This window comes from Mytilus californianus, unplaced genomic scaffold (genome assembly GCF_021869535.1).
Source record: "Mytilus californianus isolate M0D057914Y unplaced genomic scaffold, xbMytCali1.0.p SCAF_3, whole genome shotgun sequence".
Classification (NCBI taxonomy): domain Eukaryota; kingdom Metazoa; phylum Mollusca; class Bivalvia; order Mytilida; family Mytilidae; genus Mytilus; species Mytilus californianus.
The window spans coordinates 70812231-70838554 of NW_026262679.1; the positions used below are offsets into that span (position 1 = coordinate 70812231).

General features: G+C 32.7%; 2 protein-coding genes across 3 annotated transcripts in view; one reads left to right on the forward strand and one right to left on the reverse strand.

Moving 5' to 3' along the window:
- Positions 1–9537: 9537 nt before the first annotated feature.
- Positions 9538–10610, reverse strand: LOC127735007 (uncharacterized protein C3orf38 homolog). Its single transcript, XM_052245076.1, has one exon. The coding sequence runs from the start codon at positions 10601–10603 to the stop codon at positions 9959–9961; it is 645 nt and encodes a 214-aa protein (XP_052101036.1). The 5' UTR covers positions 10604–10610; the 3' UTR covers positions 9538–9958.
- A 13302-nt stretch (positions 10611–23912) lies between these two features.
- The window catches only part of LOC127734997 (tubulin polyglutamylase complex subunit 2-like), a 41774-nt gene continuing 39362 nt past the window's right edge, over positions 23913–26324 (forward strand). The window contains exon 1 of one of the 2 annotated variants that reach the window (XM_052245056.1): positions 23913–24552. In XM_052245056.1, coding sequence (XP_052101016.1) covers positions 24117–24552 — 436 coding nt within the window. In that variant the 5' untranslated portion in view covers positions 23913–24116. The remainder of the gene's footprint in view (positions 24553–26324) is intronic. The other variant, XM_052245057.1, reaches the window with a different exon arrangement.

The window sequence follows — 26324 nt, forward strand, 5'->3', positions numbered from 1 at the left end:
GAGCACCCTACAGGTTTCCCTGGTGCCCTTCACACCCTACATGTTCGCATCCTATTTTTATTCAAATAAAGGTTAAATTATTAGAAGTTTTTAAGATGTATATATATCAAAATCTTTACAAGTCTAAATTGAAAACAACGTTCAATCCTATGTTTGCGTTGGATAAAAACCACAATTTTTATATGACCGCAAAAAATTTTGCGGTCGTATATTGGTATCACGTTGTCGTCGTCGTCCGAAGACATTTGGTTTCCGGACAGTAACATTAGTATTAGTGAATAGAAATCTATGAAATTTAAACATAAGGTTTATAACCACAAAAGGAAGGTTGGGATTGATTTTGGGGGTTATGGTCCTAACAGTTTAGGAATTAGGGGCCAAAAAGGGGCCCAAATAAGCATTTTTCTAGTTTCATGACAATAACTTGTGGAACAGTGTATGGATCTCTCTGAAATTATACCACAAGTTTCCATACCACAAAGGGATGGTTAGGATTGGCTTTGGGGGGTTATGGCTCAAACCGTTTAGGAATTAGGGGCAAAAAAGTGAGAAAAACAAATGTGTCCTGGTTAATGGACAATAACTTAAGTACAAATTACAGTGTAAGGGAGGTAATTCAAATACAACTTTGAATTACCTCCCTTACACTGCTTTTAAATTATGTATAAACAATTTTTGTATTGTCTTGAGGTGATTAGCTGTCAATTCATTTTTATATGACTGCAAAAAAATTTTGAGGTCGTATATTGGTATGACATTGGCGTTGTGTCGTCATCGTCGTCCGTCGACGTCGTCATCGTCGTCATCCGAAGACACTTTGGTTTTCGCACTCTAACTTTAGGAAAGTGGGGATTGATTTTGGGGGTTAAGGTCCCAACAGTTTAGGAATTAGGGGCCAAAAATAAGCATTTTTATACGACTGCAAAAAAACTTTTGTGGTCATATATTGGTATGACGTTGGCGTCCTCGTCGTCGTCCGAAGACACATTGGTTTTCGCACTTTAACTCTAGTTTAAGAGAATTGATCTCTATGAAATTTTACCATAAGGTTCAATACCACAAAAGGAAGGTTGGGATTGATTTTGGGGGTTATGGTACCAACAGTTAAGGAATTAGGGGCCAAAAATAAGCATTTTTGTAACTTCCAGACATAACTTGTGTGTTAGTGTATGGATCTCTTTGACATTGTACCACAAGGTTCCATATCACAAAGGGAATGCTGGGATTGATTTTGGGGGTAATTACCTCCAAATTTTAGGAAAAAGGGGCCAAAAATAAGCATTTTTCTAGTTTCCAGACAATAACTTATGTTCAAGTGTATGGATCTCTCTGAAATTGTTCTTCAAGGTACCATACCACATAGGGAAGGCTGGGATTGATTTTGGGGGTAATTGCCTCAAAATTTTAGGAATTAGGGGCAAAAAAGGGGCAAAAAACAAGCATTTTTATAATTTCAGGACAATAACTTGTATGTAAGTGAATGGATCTTCTGAAATTGTACTACAAAGTTCCATATCACAAAGGGAATGCTGGGATTGAGTTTGGGGGTAATTGCCCTAAACGTTAAGGAATTTGGGGCCAAAAAGGGGCCTAAAAACAAGCATTTTTCTAGTTTCCAGACAATAACTTGTGTTCAAGTGTATGGATCTCTCTGAAATTGTACTGCAAGGTACCATACCACAAAGGGAAGGCTGGGATTGAGTTTGGGGGTGATGAATCATAAGGGGGTTCAAAACATTTGGGGGAGGGATTTTTTTTCCTTTTTTTCCTTTTTTTTTCTTTAAAATTTTCCATATTATTGGTTATTTCTGATTTATATATAAAAGCAAATAATAATGATATGGTTTGAATAGTTAAATTAAAATTTTTTAAGTTCTTAGACCACATTCATTCTGTGTCAGAAACCTATGCTGTGTCAAATATTTAATCACAATCCAAATTCAGTGCTGTATCAAGATTGAATGTTGTGTCCATACTTGCCCCAACTGTTCAGGGTTCGACCTCTACGGTCGTATCAAGCTACGCCCAGCAGAGCATTTTATTGTAACTACCAGACATAACTTGTGTGTTAGTGTATGGATCTCTCTGACATTGTACCACAAGGTTCCATATCACAAAGGGAATGCTGGGAATGATTTTGGGGGTAATTGCCTCCATATTTTAGGAATTAGGGGCCAAAAAGGGGCAAAAAACAAGATTTTTCTAGTTTCATGACAATAACTTGTGTGTAAGTGTATGGATCTCTTTGACATTGTACCACAAAGTTCCATATCACAAAGGGAATGCTGGGATTGATTTTGGGGGTAATTACCTCCAAATTTTAGGAATTAGGGGCCAAAAAGGGGCTAAAAACAAGCATTTTTCTAGTTTCATGACAATAACTTGTGTTCAAGTGTATGGATCTCTCTGAAATTGTACTTCAAGGTACCATACCACAAAGGGAAGGCTGGGATTGATTTTGGGGGTAATTCCCTCAAAATTTTAGGAATTAGGGGCCATAAAAGGGCAAAAAACAAGCATTTTTCTAGTTTCATGACAATAACTTGTGTGTAAGTGTAAGGATCTCTTTGACATTGTACCACAAGGTTCTATATCACAAAGGGAATGCTGGGATTGATTTTGGGGGTAATTGCCCAAAACATTTAGGAATAAGGGGCCAAAAAGGGGCCAAAAATAAGCATTTTTCAAGTTTCCAGACAATAACTTGTGTTCAAGTGTATGGATCTCTCTGAAATTGTACTGCAAGGTACCATACCACAAAGGGAAGGCTGGGATTGAGTTTGGGGTGATGAATCATAAGGGGGTTAAAAAAATTTGGGGGAGGGGGATTTTTTTTTCTTTTTTTTTCTTTAAAATTTTCCATTTTAAATTGATTACTTCTGATTTATATATAAAAGCAAATAATAATGATATAGTTTGAATAGGTAAATTAAAAAAAATTAAGTTCTTAGACCACATTCATTCTGTGTCAGAAACCTATGCTGTGTCAAATATTTAATTACAATCCAAATTCAGTGCTGTATCAAGCTTGAATGTTGTGTCCATACTTGCCCCAACTGTTCAGGGTTCGACCTCTGCGGTCGTATCAAGCTGCGCCCCAGCGGAGCATTTTATAAGAAGTTACTATTAGATCATTTTAAAAATTCTGATTTAGGTAAATTAATTTTAGCTATGATTATGTATGTCATTTTCTATTTTAAGACTTTTATGATGTATTTAAATGGGTTATTATGGTTGCAAACTCCATTGGAAATTTGAATTGAAATTATGACCATGACTGAGGGAAAGAATTTTTTTTGGAAAAAGGGGGTGGGTGGGGAGGTTAAACAATAATTGGGGGGGGGGGAGGGGGTTAAAAAAATTGGTGGGGGAGGGACAATTTTTTCTCAAGATTTCAGAAATCAAAAAGAAAATCCTTCAAATGTTTTTTTTTTTTAAAAAAGGGAGGGGGGGGGGGGGGGTCAATTCACAACAGCATAGTGTATTGCACAAAAGCAAAAAATTGAATATAAATTCAAATCATATTACCAATTCTAAGTTCTTTGACTACAGTTATTATGTGTCAGAAACCTATTATGTGTCAAATATTTAATTACAATCCAAATTTAGACCTGTATCAAGCGCGAATATTGTGTCCATTTTTGCCCCAATTGTCAGGGTTGGACCTCTGTGGTCGTATCCAGCTGCGCTCGGGGAAGCAATTTATTATACGTGTGCATGCAAAACAAATTTCTTGGTAGAGGGGTCTAAATACAGCACAAACTTTCCAAAAGACCTAAAAAGTGAAAAATATATTTTAACAAAATGTATTTGATTTGCCAAACAAACGGATCACCAGATGTAACAAAATGGATCTTAATTATTAAATTTAATACCAAACAGAAATCATTAAACTTGTGGAAAAGATGGTATACCGCAAACAAAAGGTGCAAAAATTAGTTCATCAAAATATTTATATTTTCATGAAATAAATTGCTTGATTGAAATTATTAAATGGTAATTATTCATGATTACTGTTTACTGGTATTTACAAAGCTTATTTGGTATTATTGTAATGTGTTTGAAAATCATGATTGTTGTTATAATTGGCTTTGGTCACTTTGGTGGTGTAAAAATTATGTAGTTACCCTAAATATTGTAGTGCCTTTTGATTTGGAAAAGTGAATGATTAGAATGATTGTGTGAGCTTAAAGTTTATTATTGTTGATGTCAATGATGTTTATGATTGCTTCTATCTTTTTTACACATGGAAATAAATGCTCTATATGAACTGATAGCTGTTATAGTTATACAACACCAAATAAGCATTGGGCGTTTTAGTGCGTGCCAACATTTTTAACAGTTACAATCGCAAAAACCTTAAGCAGTTACAGAAAACTTACATAGGTAAAAATGATCAGCAGGTCAAGGTCTATTTTCTGTATAATATTCCGAAAAATCGCAATACACATTTTGTAGTTATTGCCCCTGCATGGCTGAAATATCAATTTTTTTAAAAAGGATTTTGGCTTTATCTCTTAGACTAAAACAGTTAAAGCAATTATGTAATTTTTAGAAATATGGGACAATCCATTTTGGAGTTGCATCTAAAAGTTTAATGAAGAAATCATTAATTGAACCATTAAAGAAGTTATTGCCATTGAAAACCAATTTTACCTCCTTTTTCGTATACCACAATAGAGATAAATTGTAAAAGCAAAGATTTTCAGCAAAATAAGATCTACAATAAACCAACATGGCAAAATTGTCAATTGAACCCTTATAGGATTAATTGGCTTTGAAATACACTGTATATATATAGCAAAAATGTTTGGCAAAATAAGATCTTCCAGTTAATCGACATGGTTGAAATTATCAATTGACTCCTTAAAGGAGTTATTGCCTTTGAAACATATTTTTTGAACCATGATAGACTGAGAAAAAGTGTAAATCGAAAAAATGGTCAGCAAATTTGGATCTAGAAATAGGTCAACATTGCTGAAATTTAAATTTGACCTCTGTAGGAGTTATTGTCCTTGAAAGATGGTTTTACCCATTTTATGCATTTTCTGTAGAAACCATAATAGATAGAGTGAAATTTTAAATATCGAAAGATGTTCAGCAAATAAGATCTACAAGTTAGTAAGTCAACATGGCTGAAATTTTCAACTGACTCCTTATAGTAGTAATTACCCCTGAATGACCATTTTAACCCCTTTAATTTTAATTTTATATAAACTGAAATAGTTGGAGAGCAAAAATATATAACAAAAATGTTCTTTAAAATAAGATCTACAAATAAGTCAACATGTTTTGGACTTATTGTTCTTTAATGACGATGATTACCAATTTTTAGTGTTTTTGCCTATTATCTTGAAATCATTTTGTCCAAAAACTAAAGAAGATAGAGAGATCCTGTCATCAGCAATACAAGGTCAACAAAAAAGAGATTTTGTCATGACTACTATTCTAGTCCTCAATGAGTGACATGCTCTTTAGAGCCTCTAGTTTCATTTTGGAAAAAGTTAAAACACTATTTTCATATTTGATAACACCTACAGACATGACAAAATTTTAATAATGTTCTGTTATAAAATACCACTCACCATTACTCAACTTGAGAAAAAACTGACTGGAGTTCTACCTTAAATGAAACTTTTCTTGAAAAGCCCTATATTGCTATATATGTATATTAATTGGTGATAGGTTATACCAATTGCATATATTATAAAAAGAAACAAATCAGCTTAATTTGAGAAAACAAATTTACTTAAAGGGGCATTAGCTGTTCACCAATTTGACTCAAGTTCTCATATTTGATTTATAACATACTAAAACATATATCCAACTGTGCTTTGCTTTTTACGCCAATTGGCATTTCATAACCATAATGAAAGCTCTATATACTGATACGTTATTAAAAAGAGACTTTTTATATAAATAATGTTAAAACAAAGCTCTGTTATAAATTAACGTGATCATAAAACCTAAAAGAAAGCACTATACAGTAACACTGGAGTAAGACCAAAAGTTTGTTCTGACACATGAGTTGTAAGCAACATGAAAAATATGGAACAATTCAATTGAGAAAATTAACGGCCTGTTTGTCTCAGAATTAACAATGTCCAACTTGACACCTCAAACATGTGAACACTATATAATTTTAAACCTAAGTGACTCAGTTTTATATTAGAAATGAGTATGAACTCACTTACTTACCCAGGGGGATACTTTGAAAAAAAATCTTATTCATGATATAGCAATGCATATTTTAACTTTTCCGTTATATATATGTTACCTGTAAAATGGCGCAAATGTAGTTTTTATTTTTGGCGCAAATAAAATATAACCTTGTGGCGCAAATGAAAGATTGGATTTCGTAAAAATTGGCGCACATGCAAGGCGCCCATATCCAAGTTACGAAATGTCTTATATAAACAATCAACTATAAATGGACTCAATAATATGTATCAACATTTCGTGTGTATTTTTTTTGTCTAGACACCATCTAATTAACCACCGAGATGACCTCCGAAGACTGCCGATGGTCATATAGCCCCATATAATCAAAGTGCTGGATAGCACCTGTGGAAAGTTTGCAACAGTAGATGTGTATTATTTCAAATAGGTCGTAGATGTGTATTATTTCAAATAGGTTGTAGATGTGTATTACTTCAAATAGGTTGTAGATGTGTATTATTTCAATTAGGTTGTAGATGTGTATTATTTCAAATATGTATTTTATCACAGCTTTGGTGTTTTTCCCTAAACCATTGTCTCATTAGCACTTATCAAAAATCACTTTTTTCATATGTTTGTCATGTAAAATTTTGATAATTTCTGTTGCAACCTTAAACTGTAGATTTAAAAAAAAATAGAAAATACGGATTAATTTCTTTCTGTGCCCATCCCATGTAAAGGGCCTGTGATTAAGTATTTTTTATTGATGAAGGTCCTTCATATTTGTTTGTAGTAAATTGTATTATTACTAATTAAGCAGTTTTCTTGTTTGAATTGTTATATATTGAACAAACTCGGACTACGATTAGTAGATTGTGTGGTTAACGGTTTTTTCCGACTTCTAAAATTTTTTACTTAATACAAGAAATAATTGTAACAGGATGCTGTTACGAAGTCTCCCAAACAAAGCTCCCATAATTAGTCATTCCCATGGTTGCCTGACATTGGGCAAAGTCCTGTACAAATTGGTTTGGTCTAGTAAAGTGATATGCATAAGTGACGCCTAGGGATTAACCCTGTATGTCATTCAAATCTTCTTGAAATCATGAACAGGAATATATATGGTTTAGGGGTGGGGATCTCGACCGTTTCAAACAAGTACAGCTCAAATAGGATGGGTTATGCCACGCTGACTTAGTAGTCATCTTTTATGTTCTGTGCATGAAATATTTGCCACTAGACATTAAGCAACCAACAATCAAATCATCAAATCTTTAATGTTCTGAGGTCATATTATCGTCGATTTTTTTCGTCGTCCCTGGTGTGGACAGTGTATAACTTGCAAATTTTTTTCATTACCCTTCCAAATTCATTTATTTATATTTTATGCATAAAATTGTAAGTATAGGGGGATGAAATTAATTGTAAAAAAAAAGGCATGAGTTTTAAGATAAAGTAGTGACTTGGTCCAGTTTGAAAAGGTTAAAAATTAGTATGTCTAAAGCTGTCAAATTGAATTATAGACCCCTTAACATAAAATTGTCCATATTTTTAGTTAGAGTCTAAAGGCTTTTGTATAATTTTGTTATAATTTGTCCAAAAAGTAGTACACTACACTGTCAAAATCTTTTTTGGATAGAGCAGGTGCAATTTTTTTAATTTGTGTTTTTTTTTTTCCAAAAGGAAATGAACAACGAAATAACTGTGTTCTTGGGCCTTATAGTATTTTTTGTTTTCATGGAGATGAACATCCTGTGGATACAGGTGTGAAGTGGCATTATGATCTTCATTTTCAGTTTCATCAATTCATTTTTTTTTCAGAAACAAGTTATTCATTTTCAAATATGTAGCTATAAATGCATTCAAGTGAAATCAAAGATCATAATTATACCCTCCTCTCCCCCACCCCAAAAAACTCTTTTGTGGTATATAGGAATCATCCTGTCAATGCATGTCCTTTGTAAGAGGAACTCCTCCAAAACTGATGAAACTTTACATATTAATAGAAAACTGCCTGTTGTTGTATATAAAGGAATATAATTCTGTTCCAACATGTAAAAGGGGAGATAATCAAATTACTTACTTCAGTATACAAATATATGATATGCGTCCTTAAATGTGGATTCTTCACATTTCTATTTATTTTTCTTCAATGCCAGAATCAAATAGGATTTCTGAAATCCTCTAAGCTGAAATTGGTGACAAGAAATACTTTATGAAGAAATGGATATGTTGATAGTAAATACAACCACATAAAGAACAAATACAATAGTAATGGAAATCATGGATGATAGGTATATAGGTCGTCATGATTTAGAACTTGACAGCCTTTTCCCTCCAAAATCATACTTTTGTTAATTTTATGTTGGAAAAGGAGGGGGGCACTTCAATCATGTTATCATAGGGGTGAGCAGCTGAGACATCCAGTACCTCATCCTTTTCATATATTTTGAATAGCAAAAATACATACCCTTTTCGTATATTTTTTCACAAAATATATACATATAGCTATCATGATTATGCCATTTCATAGATTTGACAAATATTTGATAAGCTTCATCGAAGTCCTTGAAGACTGGTTTAAATTGGCCTATGTCGAAAAAAATTGACTTTTGAAATAGTTTTGATTATATTCAGATAATTAATATGATTCAATCAGCAACCTTGTCATACATTTAATCTAAATTTCACAACCTTGTAATATAGCATTAAGCTTAAAATAGTGACCTATCACAGCAGCTCATCCCTACCACTCACCACATAATGAGGAATATAATACTGGTTCAACATGTAAAAGGGGAGATAATCAAATTACTAACTTCAGTATATAAATAGAGGTATTCCTTGTTATAACTTCTTGATCACCGTTTATATAATTTCGGTATGCTTCAGTGAATGATTTATATAGTGAATAACATACTTGAAAAACAAATTCTCTGTTCAAATGTATTTGCTTTGAATATGTGTCAATAAACATATTTTACTATAGTTTGATACTATCATCTTTAGTTTTATCTGTTAGTAATGTTCTGACATCATAAAAATTATTTAAATGTTTTGCTATTTGTTATATGGAATGTTTTGAACCAAGTCCTTTGTCAAAGCTTTACATATTGCAAAGAAATTTACCTACTGTTGAAGATAGTATGATGATTGTTGTATATATTCTAGGTATTTTAGTCATTGGGTTGCTGTCTCATTGACCATTTACTCAAATACACAAACAATCAGCTGACCAATAAAATTATAAATTGGATAAGGTACTTTTTTGAGATTTATCCATCCCATTATACATCATTGAATAGGAAATCAAATAACTTAATTTTGAAAATGGGAATTTTCTAAACTAAAAGGAAAATAAGTTTACTCTAAGTTAAGTTCAAGAAATATAATCTATTATCTAGCAGAGACCATTGAATTGACAGCAAAGGCAAGCAATTTCTCACAAAAATGAGGATATAAGAAGCTGATCTATGGCAATATCTTAAAATCATTGATACATGTACATGTACATTGCATATACTAGTATATGGAAAAGTCAACTATGTGATAATGCCATTTCGAAACTGATAAATTTCAGAAAAAGAAAATACAACAGTAAAATCAACACATTCTACACAACAAAATTATGTATTTTTAAATAAAATTGAAAAACTCTGCATTATTATTTTGAATCTTTTGTGGATGTGGTATTCAACACAAATAGTCACTTTTCTTTTAAAATTTCAGCAATGTTTTAAAAGTTCCTCTTCTATATCACAAAATTCATTTATAACTTTATATTCTTATACATTTAACATTATACTGCTATTAAATCTTTTATTTCACTTTCAGGTCTATCCTTTAGTGCAGGTACATGATCAACATTGATGTTATGAAGTTTTAATTTAGTCAGCTTTATTTTATAATTGTCATTAAATCTAGGATCTTTCACCAATCCAAACATTTGATCAAACACACCTAAATGTTGATTTTGTCTATGAATTGTTCCACACACTAATACAACTACCATTCCATGGCGCTCAGACTTAACAAGTAATCCATCACGGCTAATATTTGGATTAAATAACAAAAATTCACTCTTAGTAAATAACAAGAGTCTATCTGAAACAAATTGTGATCCTGAAAGTTCATCTTTTGTGGACTGATCATCTGTCACTATTAATAACATCAATCTAGCTTCATCCCAGAAATGGCACGGCCCAAATTCTTCTACACTCACCCCCATATGTGGGTTTTGACTGTTTAAAACTTTATAAAACCATCGTGCAAAGGTTTCTCCTAAAAGCTGAAGGTCAGTTGCATTTGAACTAGCAGATGCACAAGTGTTGCTATGGTTACTTGACCCTGGTGAAGCAGTTAATTCTGTTTTGTTTGCTTGTGGTATCATAACTTGATTTCTTTGAGGTTCAGAAAAATTCTCAGATGATGAGCTTGATCGCATATCCTCGTCATAATGCTGAAATACAAAATTTTAATGTTTAAAATTGATTCGTGTAGATGTCAAAAGGGTGTTGTAAATATAAATTTAAGACTGAAAATGTTAAACATGAAACATGGATTTTGTTCTTTTAAAATTATTGTACTTTATATATACTTTGTATTGTCATGTGTTTAAGCATTCAAAATTTGGTCCAAGGAGTGCAAAAACCGAATCTTAACATTGAATCAATGCAAATATTACATTTCCACCTTGTCAACGCTGTATACTTCATATTGGCTGTTGAACTCAACTAAAATTAATGACTTTCTAAACAAGAGTTTACACGCTGAAATGTTTCGCCTGCTTTACTTACCATGATTGATATAATGTTGTCAGTCTTAAAAATACAGGTTTTACTACAAGTACCACATAAACTTAACATTATCAAGGATCAATGACAATAAGGTCAAGGTCAGACAATCCCTGGCAGACAGTACACCTTACAATCATTCCATACACCAAATATAGTTAGCCATTTGCTCATGGTATCACAGAAATATACCAAACCATGAAAACTTAACATTGACCAATGAACCATGAAAATAAGGTCAAGGTCAGATGATACATGACACACAGACATGTACACCTTACAATCATTCCTAGCACAAAATATAGTAAACCTATTGCTTAAAGTCTATAAAAAACACTCAACCAGGAAAACTTAAAATTGACCAATGAACCATTAAAATGAGGTCAAGGTCAAATGAAACATTACAGTGCAACAGGTATACCTTACAATCACTCCATGCACCAAATATAGTTGACCTACTACTTATAATATCTCAGAAACAGACATAACCAGAAAAACTAAATATTGACCAATGAACCATAAAAATGAGGTCAATGTCAGATGATCACTGCCAGACTGACATGTTAACCTTATAATCATCCCATACACCATATATATATTCACTATTACTTATAGTATCTGAGAAGAGCACCAAACAATAGAAACTTAACACATTCATGAAATATTTTAAACAAGCTATTTTTTTTCTCTTCAACCGGAGGACGGGTGGATACCCCTGAAACCGGAATTATTGTACTCCCGTCGGGAGGTACACATATATGGATCTCACACATGTATGGGGAATCATTAGTGGCAAGGTTCCGTAGCCTGGCATCCTGACCCAATCTAATACTTCGTCGACTGTCAAGCAGTTGGCCAGGATCCCAGGCTACAAGGTTCTGGTGCAAAAAATAGTTGACATGCATTTTGTAGCCGGACACACGGACACAACGATAAATTATAAATATTGAATATACTAATTCAGTTTAAAGGCTTAATTTAATACAAATGACCGTGTTCTAATGTAAAATGCCACAAATGTAAATTTTAATTAAATACGATTTTCTGGAACACAAATTATACTGTAAATTCGTACTGGCATTGCGTAGGCACCGGACACATCCATCTAGAACACCAATACCAATATTTAATTATCAAATAGTTCCAGTGTAATGCTGTGTGTTATTCAAGAAATAGAGTTAATTAATCGTCTATACAATTTTATACTCTTAATGGACACTTGCTGTGACAAAACTTTTTTTGGTGAAGCCATACATAAGTGTCCATGTATCCCCAGACACAAAATGCATGCTAACTATATTTTGCTCCGAAAATAGGACATATCTAGATTTTATACAATGTAACTAAGCACGATATAAACATTGATAAACAATTTCGATCAAAAGATTTTAAAGTTAATTATTTATTCTTGTATAAGAACTTTTTCTCTGTTTTAGGATTAGGATAGAAAAATGTGTTAAGAAGGTTCCTGATTGGAAGAATAACATACTGAATAGATAGCAGATGTTTATATTCCAGTTGCTAATAAAAATATTCTGGAAGACATGTGATCCAACCACGAGTCTTATATTGAGTCTGTTAGCTTTAAGCCTTCTTTTAAACCAGGACACTTAATACAGAAGCACCAAATTTTTTTTCCTATAGTTTGACCTGACCAGGTAAACTCCTTACTTTTTTTTGTATTTCTGACAAGTTTTATTAAGTTTATACAGCAATTAAAAGTATACCTTTTTCTGGGAATTAAACAAGCTTACTATGCTGATTGTTGAAGGTTGTAGGATGACCTACAGTTGTTCACAAAGCTTTATAACATAACAATTCCAAATGAGGTACAGTTTATTTGTATTATGTTCCCAATTTAACTGATAGTATATAAGAGCAGTTCCATCAAAATATACATGGGACCCAAGGAAGGCAACTTGAATTTGCCACTATGGATGGGTGTAAAATATTATGTTGTACATGATTGAAACATATGCAGGACTTTAAATTACCTTCTAATAAAATGGATGCCTGGCTACTTTATATTCAATGTGCTTTCCCTGAATACAGAGTGCGTTTTAATGAAACAGCTCTTACTAAAATGTGGTGTTTGAGGTAAATATTAATTTTTTTATATAATTTAAATGATTAATAATATATTGCTGTCAGAGGCAGATTTAGAGGGGGGCAGGCCCCCCCCCCCCTTTTTCTGGGAAAAATTTGGTTGATTATATAGAGAATCACTGAAGCATGACCGGAGCAGGCACTTATGAAAATTTCTGGATCCACCACTGGCTGTCTTATTGAAAATTTCCTAACATCACCTTTTATTAATATAATCATTATATATGTATGAAATGATACTCTTAAATTGCTTTTTGGCTTCTTTATAAACTGCTATTCATAGAATTATAAAATTTGGTGGGAAAACTTTTTATTTTTATTTAAATAATCCTAGTATCTGTAAGAAAAATAATTTTATTCAATATTGATCTATGCAATTCTTGAAATTTTTTGCAGGTAGCCATTTGTGTTTAGTTGATACCCACTTTTCTAAATTTTGTCTCTTTAAACAATTTCGTCGGTAGGGGACTAATTAGCTTTGTTTTACTCAGTAATTAATTACTAAATGAAAATGCAAGTAAACATACCATTCTAATTGAAAGTAAACACATGGTCTACAAATGTTCTGTCTATAATTATTTTAAACTCTGTAATATAAGGCCTATTTACTTACATTCATTACGTTTTTCCTAAAAAAAATCTTTCCCACCATATCAAGTCATCTTCTTTAAGGAATCTCTTTCCTTCCATGACGAATTCCTCAACCTTATCTAAATCTGTAAAATTTGGTTTCATATTTTTCATTAGTGTATTGGGCAGTCGTATTAGTGGATATTTATATCTGCCCTTGCATTCTCTCCAAGCCTAGTATTAAACAAAATATATGAAGTGTAATCATCAATTATTTAAGCTAACATATAACATACCAGTGAAAGCCATTTAACACTTTAAAGGAAAAAACTCTTACAAAGCCTACACTAATATCAAAAGAAACATTAAATTCTTGTATGTAATTTTTCTTGCTGGAATGGTACACACCACATCTGAATTCTTCAAGTTTGTTAAGGTTTTTAGCCTTATATTAAAAAAACACATTGTAAATTACACGACCAACTCAAAGTTTCCCACCTAAGAAATTCATCTTGAAAACTAAAGTTTAAATAGATGAAGAATAATTGAGCAAACAGACATCACATGGACATTCACACAATTTCTCAAATATGACTTTCAATCATGCTTGTTATGCGTTTACTTTTCTACATTGGCTAGAGGTATAGGGGGAGGGTTGAGATCTCATAAACATGTTTAACCCCGCCGCATTTTTGCGCCTGTCCCAAGTCAGGAGCCTCTAGCCTTTGTTAGTCTTGTATTATTTTTAATTTTAGTTTCTTGTGTACAATTTGGAGTTTAGTATGGCGTTCATTATCACTGAACTAGTATATATATTTGTTTAGGGGCCAGCTGAAGGACACCTCCGGGTGCGGGAATTTCTCGCTGCATTGAAGACCTGTTGGTGACCTTCTGCTGTTGTCTGTTCTATGGTCGGGTTGTTGCCTCTTTGACACATTCCCCATTTCCATTCTCAATTTTATTAATTGATACAAAAAAAGTCACACAACTTTTGAATGCCTCTGTAACATATTTATCTTCTTAACCATACAAGTGTGGACACAGATCAGTGTGGATAGAATGTTTGGATGTATGCTGTGTTTTCTGACAAAAAGAGTTCTCTGTTTTTTCCCATAGGGTTTTATGTTAAACTGTGTTGCAGTGACAGCCTACCTGTACCAAACACTAATAAAATGCTTCGCTGAGCGCAGCCTGATACGACCGCAGAGGTCGAACCCTGAACAGTTGGTACAAATTTGGACACAAGCTTGATACCATCTGAATTTGGATTGTGATCAAATTTTTTACATAATATAGATTTCTGACACAAAATAAATGTGGTCAAAGATCTTATAAATCTATTGCGCAATACTGTGCAATTGAAAATTTCTTCTTGAAAATTTTCAACAAAAAAAATATGAATCCTCTAAAAAAATTGGGGAAAAAAATCCCCCCCCCCCCCAACTTTTTGAACCACCCCCCCCCCCCCCCCCCCTTGGAGCAATAACCCCAAAACTCGATCCCAGCCTTTCCTTTGTAGTATGGAACCTTGTAGTACAATTTCAGAGAGATCCATACACTTAAACACAAGTTATTGTCTGGAAACTAGAATAAACTTCTTCGCTGAGCGCAGCTGGATACGCCCGTAGAGGTCCAACCCTGAACTGTTGGGGCAAAAATGGACACAATATTCAAGCTTGATACAGGTCTGAATTTGGATTGTAATTAAATATTTGACATATTATAGGTTTCTGAATAAATGTAGTCAAAGAACTTGAAATTGGTTATATGAATTGAATTTATATTCAATTAAAGATTTCTTGCTGTTGTGCAATACACTGCTGTTGCGCAATACTTAGTAAATCTGTTGTCAGACTATAAACAAATAAAGTTCAATTAATTCTCAATGTCATATTAGAAATTTATGAAAATGTAAAGGGAGCTTACATCAATAGATATAAACAATTCACCAAAGTTTCATGAGAATTGCTGACAGCATATTTGAGTTATTGTCCGAAAACTGGAAAATCACCCCTTTTTTAATGAATAAAACCCCATAACTCAGAAATGATCAATGAAAAATGTATAAAATTCTAAACGGAGCTTACATCAATAGATATAAACAATTCACCAAAGTTTCATAAGAACTGCTGAAGTTATTGTCCGAAAACTGGAAAATCCCCCCTTTATCAATGAATAAAACCCCATAACTCAGAAAAGATAAATGAAAAATTTATAAAATTCTAAACGGAGCTTACATCAATAGATATAAACAATTCACCAAAGTTTCATAAGAACTGCTGAAGTAATTGTCCGAAAACTGGAAAATCCCCCCTTTTTTAATGAATAAAACTCCATAACTCAGAAATGATAGATGAAAAATTTATAAAATTCTAAAGGGAGCTTACATCAATAGATATAAACAATTCACCAAACATTCATAAGAACTGCTGAAAGCATTTTTTATTTTTTGTCCAAAAACTGGAAAATCCCCCTTTTATTAATGAATAAAACCCCATAACTCAGAAAAGTAAAATCTAAAATTTATAAAAAACGAAAGGGAGCTCACGTCAATAGATATAAACAATTCACCAAAGTTTTATGCAAATTGGTTAAAGCGTTTTTGAGTAAATGTCCGACATGTTGACGACGGATGGACAGACGGACAACAGTATACCATAATATGTCCCGTAAACGGGCGTATAAAAATGCTTGTTTTTGGACCTTTTTTGGCCCCTAATTCCTACATATTTGGGCGATTAACCCCAAACTCAATCCTAGCCTTCCCTTTGTGATATGGAACCTTGTGGTACAATGTCAGAGCGATCCATTCACTAACACACAAGTTATTGTCTGGAAACTAGAAAAATGCTTGTTTTTGGCCTCTTTTTGGCACTTAATTCCTAAACTGTTGGCCCCATAACCCCTAAGATAAATCCCAACCTTCTACTTGTGGTATTAAACATTGTGGTACAATTTCAGAGCAATCTAAATACTTATACACAAGTTATTATCCTGAAACTAGAAAAATGCTTGTTTTGGGCCCCTTTTGGGCCCCTAATTCCTAAACGGTTGGGACCATCATCCCCAAAATCAATCCCAACCTTCCTTTTGTGGTATTGAACCTTCTTAAAAAATTTCATAGAGATCCATTCACTTAAACTAAAGTTATTGTCCGGAAACTAATGTGTCTTCGGACGACGACGACGACATCATACCATTATACGATCCAAAAAATTTTTTGCTGTCGTATAAAAATTAGCAGTGTCGTTCAATTAAACATTTAGTTTTAATGTTTAAGACTGTCATTGAGGAGCCACTAATTGCATGAATTACAAATTGATTCTGATAAAATATGTTCCACAACTTTGATTTTGGATAACAGCAAAAACTCAAAATAAGGAGAGGAACACATTAGGTGCATTTCTGCATGATGTGATTTTAATATGCGAGATGGTATCTGAGAACCTGCATGCATGTACTTTTTGTATGGTTCTATTTATGTTCCTTTGTGGTGATCATTTCTTGTTTGTCCACAAAAAACTGTAAATTAGTTAAGTATCTTCCCAGTATCATTAGTAAAAGATTTTATTTAAATGTCGAAATTGTTTCTTAGAAGATATCTAATGATTTTAAGTAATGACAATATACAAGATATGGCAGATACGAAAACAGATGCTCATAACTCCTACAAAAGTCAACTGATAAAAATTCTTGTGGATATGAAGATCTACATAATATGTTCTAACTATCTACAAAGTTTCATGAAATTCTGTTGTATGGTTTCAGAGGAGTTTTAATAAAAAGAACAGGACTGATGGACAAGCGGACAGGCGGGTAAAAAACATTATACTTATTTACTTTGTTGTGTGGGGTACAATAACTTGGTAAATCCAATGAATTTGTTTATGATTCTTAATTTCTAGAAATAAATTAATGTGGATTCATTATTATTTGTTGGATACCAATTTTCGTGGATTTTGTGGGTACAGGTGAACCACGAATTAAAATGTTCAACGAATTACAGATTTTCCATAAGGTTGTATGCAGGCTCGGGCAAAACCACGAAATTAAATGTCCACGAAAATACAAGTTTTCATCAATCCACGAAAATTTGGTACCCATGAAAATAAATGAATCCACAGTATGACAAATAGTGAAGACTTGAAGAAATAAGAACAATGATTTATTAGTATTTAAAATGAAAAAGGTATTGCTAAATCATTCAAGTTTTTGTTACTGTGGATTCAGTATTATTCGTTGGATACCAATTAGATGAACCATGAATTTAAATGTTCAACGAAGTAGAAATTTTCTATAAGTTTCCTCAATCCACGAAAATTGGTACCCACGAAAATAAATGAATCTACGGTATATGGATAAAAATATAAGTGATACCGGTACAGTTAGATGCAGTTTTGTTGTGGTATAACATGAACAGTGCTGTAATTAACATTTACACAAATTAAGAAATTAACGGATGAATGATAAATGTTGAACAATGAAAGATAATTTTAGAAATCGATTAGGCCTTGTGAATTTTGTCCTTTTCTTTTACATAAATAAACATAATGTATAATAAGTCAATGACCATTTACACTCAGGACATCGTCAGCTGAGGCAGTACAGATGTTTAAAAAAAGTGTTACAAAACCACCTAGCATCATATTGCTAGAAGCACAAGTAGCATTGTTTGGTAAATTTGTACTTTTTTTTTATTTGACTTTTGGACAAAAAATGTTTGGTTAAAATTTAAATAAAATGCTTTAATCTCCCCTTAACTACTTACATTGAATGGATGCTACTTCAACAATTCCTTGTGCTGACAGTTTTAATCATCTTACCTTACATATAATGTGCAGATGTGAGTTGTCTGTCAAATGTTTATTTCACAAAGAATGCATTAGAATAACAATGAACTGAGCTCAAAGCTAAGCACTTTACTAATACACTTAGACAAAGAGCTCAATCCAGTGATATACTTTGTAAAACAGGCACTTCATGAACATTCCCCTTTCATAACCACATCTATGACATGCCAAACTACATGGATCAGAAGTCCTGAAAAAGACATGTAAATTTTTTATATTATATATACATACCGTTAAAATTTTAAACAAAGTTGTGGTAAAAACATTCGGTTTCTAGCAAATAGTTGTCACTTCATGCACAAATTAATATATGCTGAGTGCCCCTTTTTTTGATATAAGAACATACTTCCACCTAATCGTAGTAAACAGGTGAACAAACATTCAAAACTATACAATGTTATAAGACTTATTAGTGTCTATTTACCGTCACAACTGAATCACTATATATACATATGCAAGACTCAGATTGATGTCGAGTCTCTAATCGACCTCCATTCCTCAAGTTGACATCCAAATCGGACGTCAAAATAGAATAAGATTCCAAATCTACATGTATGACCAATTATATACCCCTGTAATAGATGCATTTTTTGTTTTTCTCAAATCAATGTCCCAATAGTATTGGCTTCTCTAATTTTCCTTTTTACAGACTAGCCAAAATGAAATCACAGTTTAATAAAATGGTAGAATGAACCTAATACTGAATAAAATGCTTTGCTGAGCGCAGCCTGATATGACCGCAGAGGTCGAACCCTGAACAGTTGGGGCGGACACAATATTCAAGCTTGATACTGTCTGAATTTGGATTGTGATCAAATTTTTGACATAATATAGGTTTCTGACACAAAATAAATGTGGTCAAAGATCTTATAAATCCATTGCTCAATACTGTGCAATTGAAGATTTCTTCTTGAAACTTCGAAATTTTAAAGATTTTGAAAAAAAAATATGAATCCCCTTAAAAAAATTGGGAAAAAATTCCCCCCTCCCCAACTTTTTGAACCCCCCCCCTTGGAGCAATAACCCCAAAACTCAATCCCAGCCTTTTCTTTGTAGTATGGAACCTTGTAGTACAATTTCAGAGAGATCCATACACTTACACACAAGTTATTGTCTGGAAACTAGAAAAATGCTTGTTTTTGGCCCTTTTTTGGCCCCTAATTCCTACTTGTTTATGGCAATTAACCCCAAACTCAATCCCAGCCTTCCCTTTGTTATATGGAACCTTGTGGTACAATGTCAGAGAGATCCATACACTCACACAGAAGTTATTGTCTGGAAACTTGAAAAATGCTTGTTTTAAGCCCCTTTTTGGCCCTTAAATCCTAAACTGTTGGCCCCCATAACCCCTAAAATAATCCCAACCTTCTGCTTGTGGTATTAAACATTGTGGTACAATTTCAGAGCAATCGAAATACTTATACACAAGTTATTATCCTGAAACTAGAAAAATGCTTGTTTTGGGCCCCTTTTAGGACCCCTAATTCCTAAACGGTTGGGACTATCATCCCCAAAATCAATCCCAACCTTTCTTTTGTTGTATTGAACCTTCTTAAAAAATTTCATAGAGATCCATTCACTTTAACTAAAGTTATTGTCCGGAAACCAATGTGTCTTCGGACGAAGACGCAGACGACGACATCATACCATTATACGATCCCAAAAAAATTTTTTCAGTTGTATAAAAAGTCTTGCAAATACATGTAGTATACATTTCAACAATTAGCTGTACTTTTTTATTTTGTCTATTGTTTGAGACTGTATATTGACCTCTAGATGTCTTTTAATTATCTTTGGCATTGGGTTGCTGTCTTATTGTTGTTTTGTATATATTCATGTGGCATTTAAAAAAGAGGGACGAAAGATACCAGAGGGACAGTCAAACTCATAGATCGAAAACAAACTGACAACGCCATGGCCAAAAATAAAAAGACAAACAGACAAATAATAGTACAGATGACACAACAAAGAAAACTAAAGACTAAGCAACACAAACCCCACCAAAAACTGGGGGTGATCTCAGGTGCTCCGGAAGGGTAAGCAGATCCTGCTCCACATGTGTTGCTTATGTTATTACAAATCCGGTAAATAGTCTAATTCGGTAAGTCACATTCGTGAAAAGGGAAGGGTATTGTAGTTATGACATAAGGAACATATCCGATATCATCTGTGAAATGGTTATTCCATAACGGTCAACCAACTCGTGATGGCGTCCGTAAAATTTACGAAGGGATGATTTTAACTTCACCATTTGGAACTCTTGGTTTAATAGCTTCCTTGTGAGCAGCAATCCTCTATCAAGGAAATCATGATAGGATTTACTTATATGAATATGAAAGGAATATGACAACGTAGATCAAGAGGATGAACTTCTTTCACCAAAATATTAATATGCATGTACATGTAAAAATGCAGGCAGACAGTTGAAGCACATGAGTGAGATAATGTTGATAGGGGAGATAATTATTTAAAACCATACAGTTTACTTCCCTTTGTACAGTACCTGTTAAAGAAATTCAGATTAAACAAAGTTATCTGATATAAAGCTTATTTTTTTCTTCAAAAAAACAACCAAAAATATCCATGATTACATGTCAAATGCATTGACTTGATTAGCCAAATTTTGACTTGCAGTTTTAACACACTAAACAGTCATTAACATGTAGAATGCATACTAAACTAGAGGCTCTAAAGAGCCTGTGTCGCTCACCTTAGTCTATGTGCATATTAAACAAAGGACACAGATGGATTCATGACAAAATTTTGTTTTGGTGATGGTGATGTGTTTGTAGATCTTACTTTACTGAACATTCTTGCTGCTTACAATTATCTCTATCTATAATGAACTTGGCCTAGTAGTTACAGTGGAAAATATTTTGTAAAAATTTACAAAAATTTACAAAATTTATGAAAATTGTAAAAAATTGACTATAAAGGGCAATAACTCCTTAAGGGGTCAATTGACCATTATGGTCATGTTGACTTATTTGTAGATCTTAGATATGAGCCAAAAACTGCATTTTACCCTATGTACTATTTTTTAGCCATGTCGGCCATCTTGGTTCGCGGGCGGGGTCATCAGACACATATATTAAACTAAATACCCTAATGATGATTGTGGACAAGTTTGGTTAAATTTGTCTTAGTAGTTTCAGAGGAGAAGATTTTTGTAAAAGATTACAAAAATTTACGAAAAAATGGTTAAAAATTGACTATAAAGGGCAATAACTCCTTAAGGGGTCAACTGACCATTATGGTCATGTTGACTTATTTGTAGATCTTACTTTGGTGAACATTATTGCTGTTTACAGTTTATCTCTATCTATAATAATATTCAAGATAATAACAAAAAACGGCAAAATTTCCTTAAAATTACCAATTCAGGGGCAGCAACCCAACAAAAGAATGTCCAATTCATCTGAAAATTTCAGGGCAGATAGATCTTGACCTGATAAACAATTTTACCCCGTCAGATTTGCTCTAAATGCTTTGATGTCAGAGATATAAGCCAAAATCTACATTTTACCCTTATGTTCTATTTTTAACCATGGCGGCCATCTTGGTTGGTTGGCCAGGTCACCGGACACATTTTTTAAACTAGATACACCAATGATGATTGTGGCCAAGTTTGGTTTAATTTGGCCAAGTAGTTTCAGAGGAGAAGATTTTTGTAAAAGTTAACGACGACGGACGACGACGACGACGGACGACGGACGCCAAGTGATGAGAAAAGCTCACTTGGCCCTTTGGGCCAGGTGAGCTAAAAATAAACTTATATTTAATTCCCTTTTCAATTTTAATGTATGAACAAAACTAAAGACTAAGCCATAAAAAGACTTTTTTTTATCTCATTTCAAAACTCTGCATTAGAAAATGACCTATATTTTCAAGGAGAGCTTTTTATTCACTAGTCATTAACCATAAAAAATTTTATTTGCAGTCTAAATTTACAAAATTTTGACAGTTCCATAAATTTGCATAACATAATTCACACAACCTGTTCTTGAATGGACATTCCATTAATAAATGAGACTCACCTCAATATCATTATAATAAAAAAACTTTTCAAGACAATTTACATGGATAAGTTTGTGATTACCGGTAGGTCAGTTTAAGGGGAACCATTAGTGGTAGGTCAATGATATTTGGTATGCAGATGTATTAGCATTGTCATATCTCCTTTCTATGGAGATTATTTGGCTCCTACCCTTCAGTCATGGTCTATAAACAAAGATTTATTTGAATCTGGAATAATATGTAATTCTGGAAAATTGATAATAATTGTATGATGAAAACTAACCCAATTAAGGAAGGTTACCCATACATGCACGGCTAAGAGGGGCTAGTGAGTTCTCTCTGAAGTATCAGTGAAAGTAACCTCCATAGTTTGGTTAGTTTTCATCATACTTTTCTTATCAATTTTACAGAATTCAAAATTATCCCAGATTCAAATAATTCCTTGTTTATTGATTTGAATATTTTTAACAGTTATCATGTTAAAGTTTGTGATCAGATCATTTTAAGATCAACAACTAATATTAAGTCAATGAAAACAACTACAATTCATTTAGGTTGAAGTGTTATGGGATTTTTTTGTTAGAGTTTTCAATAACTTTTCACCCCTAAAAAAAATCTAAATCAGGTTTCACATTGATAAATATAAAAGAACAGAGTTCCAAAGTCCCTCGTGTTGAACATATTTTATCTGTCCAAGGGCAATAACTGGTTTTTTTTGGAGGAGGTATTTTTTTTTTTATAAATATCTTACTAAGTAATTAAATGACAAGCAGTATATGTTGAGATTTTGTTAACTTAGGGAGCTACCATTTGATTTTTATGGGGGGCTAGGATGAAAAAAAGTTGTCCTGCCCTTTTTTTTATAGTTGTTACAATCTCTGTCCTGCCTTTTTATTTTTCACTCTATTCGGTCCTGCCTTTTTTTTTATTAGTTTATCCTGACTTTTTTTACATAAATTGTCATCCTGCCTTTTTTTGCCAAGTTGCTCATCCTGTCTTTTTTTTTACTCAAAACTCCTGTCCTGCCTTTTTTCAAATTTCATCCTAGCCCCCCCCCATAAAAATCAAATGGTAGCTCCCTAATGTTGTCATTATTTTTTTTTATAAAAAAAATATTTGTGAAAAAATTATGTGTAGGCACGTTCCTAAAGTGGCTAACGGCAGCTACGCCCCTGAAATTAATTTACTGTCTATTATACTGGCAATGACCATGAATTCAGATATAACAATTATGGGTGATTTTAATTTTAATTTTAAAGCACCAAACAAACCTCCTCAAAAATGGCTGAACGTTTTAGAATCGTACAATTTTCAACAACTGATTGTAGATGCCACAAGGGTAACAAAAGATTCTAGTACATTGATTGATCATATTTATGTCAATAATCCAATTATGGTACATGAATCACATGTGTGTAGATATGCAATTAGTGACCATTACCCTATCTGTTTAACAAGGAAAGAAGCAAATATAGGAAAAAAGAATACACACAGTACAATTACTTATAGAAATTTCAAAAATTTCAACCAAGATGAATTTTTATTAGATCTGCAAACTACACCTTTTCATAAAATTGAATTTGAAGAAAACCCCTCTGACTGTCTACAATTGTTTTATGATATGTTGAACAAAGCTTTAGATAAACATGCTCCTGTTGTTAAAAAGAGAGTAAAAAGGGACAGACAGCCTGAATGGTATAACAGTGAAATCATTTACGCTAGGAATATGAGAGATAAATATAATGCACTTGGTTTATGGAGTGAGTATAGATTTTGGAGAAATAAAACTAAACATATCATAGATAGCTCAAAAAAGAATTATTATAAAAATATGGTAAAAGACTCCAATGACCCTAAAACTTTATGGAAATGTCTTCACAGTCTGAACCCAAAAGTTAAAAATACACCATATGAATTAGCCACTGAAGATAACAATACAACTAAAAGTAAAAAATCAATAGCAGAAACTTTTAATAACTTTTTCACTTCCTGTGCTGAAAAATTAAGAGAACAAGGAAGTTATACACCTGTAAACAAAGCAGATTTCAGTAATCTTGGTAAATTTGTTAAAAATAAATTACATAAACATGATAAATTTTCTATACCACCAGTGATCATGAATGAGCTATTTAATGAGTTAACAAAACTTGATATAAACAAAGCATCTGGTATGGATAATATAGGACCAAAAATCCTAAGATTAAGCGCCCCTGTTATTGCATCACCTCTCACATACATATTTAACAGAATGATAGATACTGGTATATATCCTTCTTTACTGAAGAATGCTAAGGTAACACCAGTTTTCAAGGATGGTGACAAGCTTTTAGCAACAAATTACAGACCTATATCTGTTCTTCCAACTTTATCAAAATTAATAGAAAGGCATGTTTCTAATAACATGTACAAATACTTATCTAAACTTAAACTTTTACACCCTACACAATCTGGTTTCAGGCCGCAGCATTCTTGTCAAACTGCACTTATGAATATCATTGACAAATGGTTGCAAGAAATGAATGATGGTAATTTAAACCTAGCAATTTTATTAGATTTTAAAAAAGCTTTTGATTTGGTAGATCATGACATTCTTTGTTTAAAGCTTGAAATTTATGGATTTAGTGAGGCTACTGTTAGTTTTTTCAAGTCATACCTGAATAACAGAAAACAGCAGGTAAACATTTGTAATGTTTACTCTGAACAACAACATGTAAAATTTGGTGTCCCCCAAGGTTCTATACTTGGTCCTCTATTGTTTGTGCTATTTATAAACGACCTTCCCTTATGCATTGAAAATTGTGAAACAGACCTATATGCTGATGACACCACTCTTCATAAATCAGGGAAAAACATAGAAAATATACATGATGATGTTCAAGAAGATTTATACAGGGTTGAAGAGTGGTGCAAAATGAATAACATGTTCATTAATGCAAATAAAACAAAATGTTTGGTTACTGGAACAAAGCAGAAACTATCAATTCAGACTTATCAACCAAACTTAATAATAGATTCAAAAGTATTACAAAATTCTTCATGTGAAAAATTATTAGGTGTTAAAATTGACAGCACACTTAACTGGAGAAATCAAATTGACCAAGTTTGTGCTAATATATCATCCAGAATATACCTCCTTTCTAAAATAAAGAAATTTTTAGATATAAATGCAAGGAAAACATATTACAATGGGTATATTCTGCCCCTGATTGACTACTGCTGTATTATTTGGGGTGAATGTAAAAATGAAGGGATAGCAAGAATTTTAAAACTCCAAAAAAGGGCAGCAAGATTAATTCTAGATGCAGTTCCTTTATCCCCCTCAGCCCCCTTATTTAAAGAACTTGGGTGGATGACAGTTGACAATAGAATAAAATACCACAAATATTTACTTCTATATAAATGTATATGTATGGAAGCACCAATGTACCTAGTTCAAAAGTTTAAACTGAAATCAGATAATAATCCTTACTCCCTGAGAGGCGTCACTCAAGGTAATCTGATAGTTCCTAAGCCAAAAGCTGAGCTATTTAAGAAATCTTTTGTTTATTCTGGATCAGTGTTATGGAATGGACTACCAAACAAAATGCATAAAGCTCAAAACACTTATACTTTTAAACAAAGTATCAAGAAGTACTTAACACAGTCCTGATAAGATTATGTTTTCTACAATGTATTTGTATATTCTTTTATTTATATTTGTATTTGATTTTTTGACTACATGTACATCTTGAACAGCCTTATATCTTATCATGTTAGTAATATTACATTGAACTAATTGACTGTAAATTAACTATGTGTAGATATCTGTTTTTTGATTGTATTGTAATTT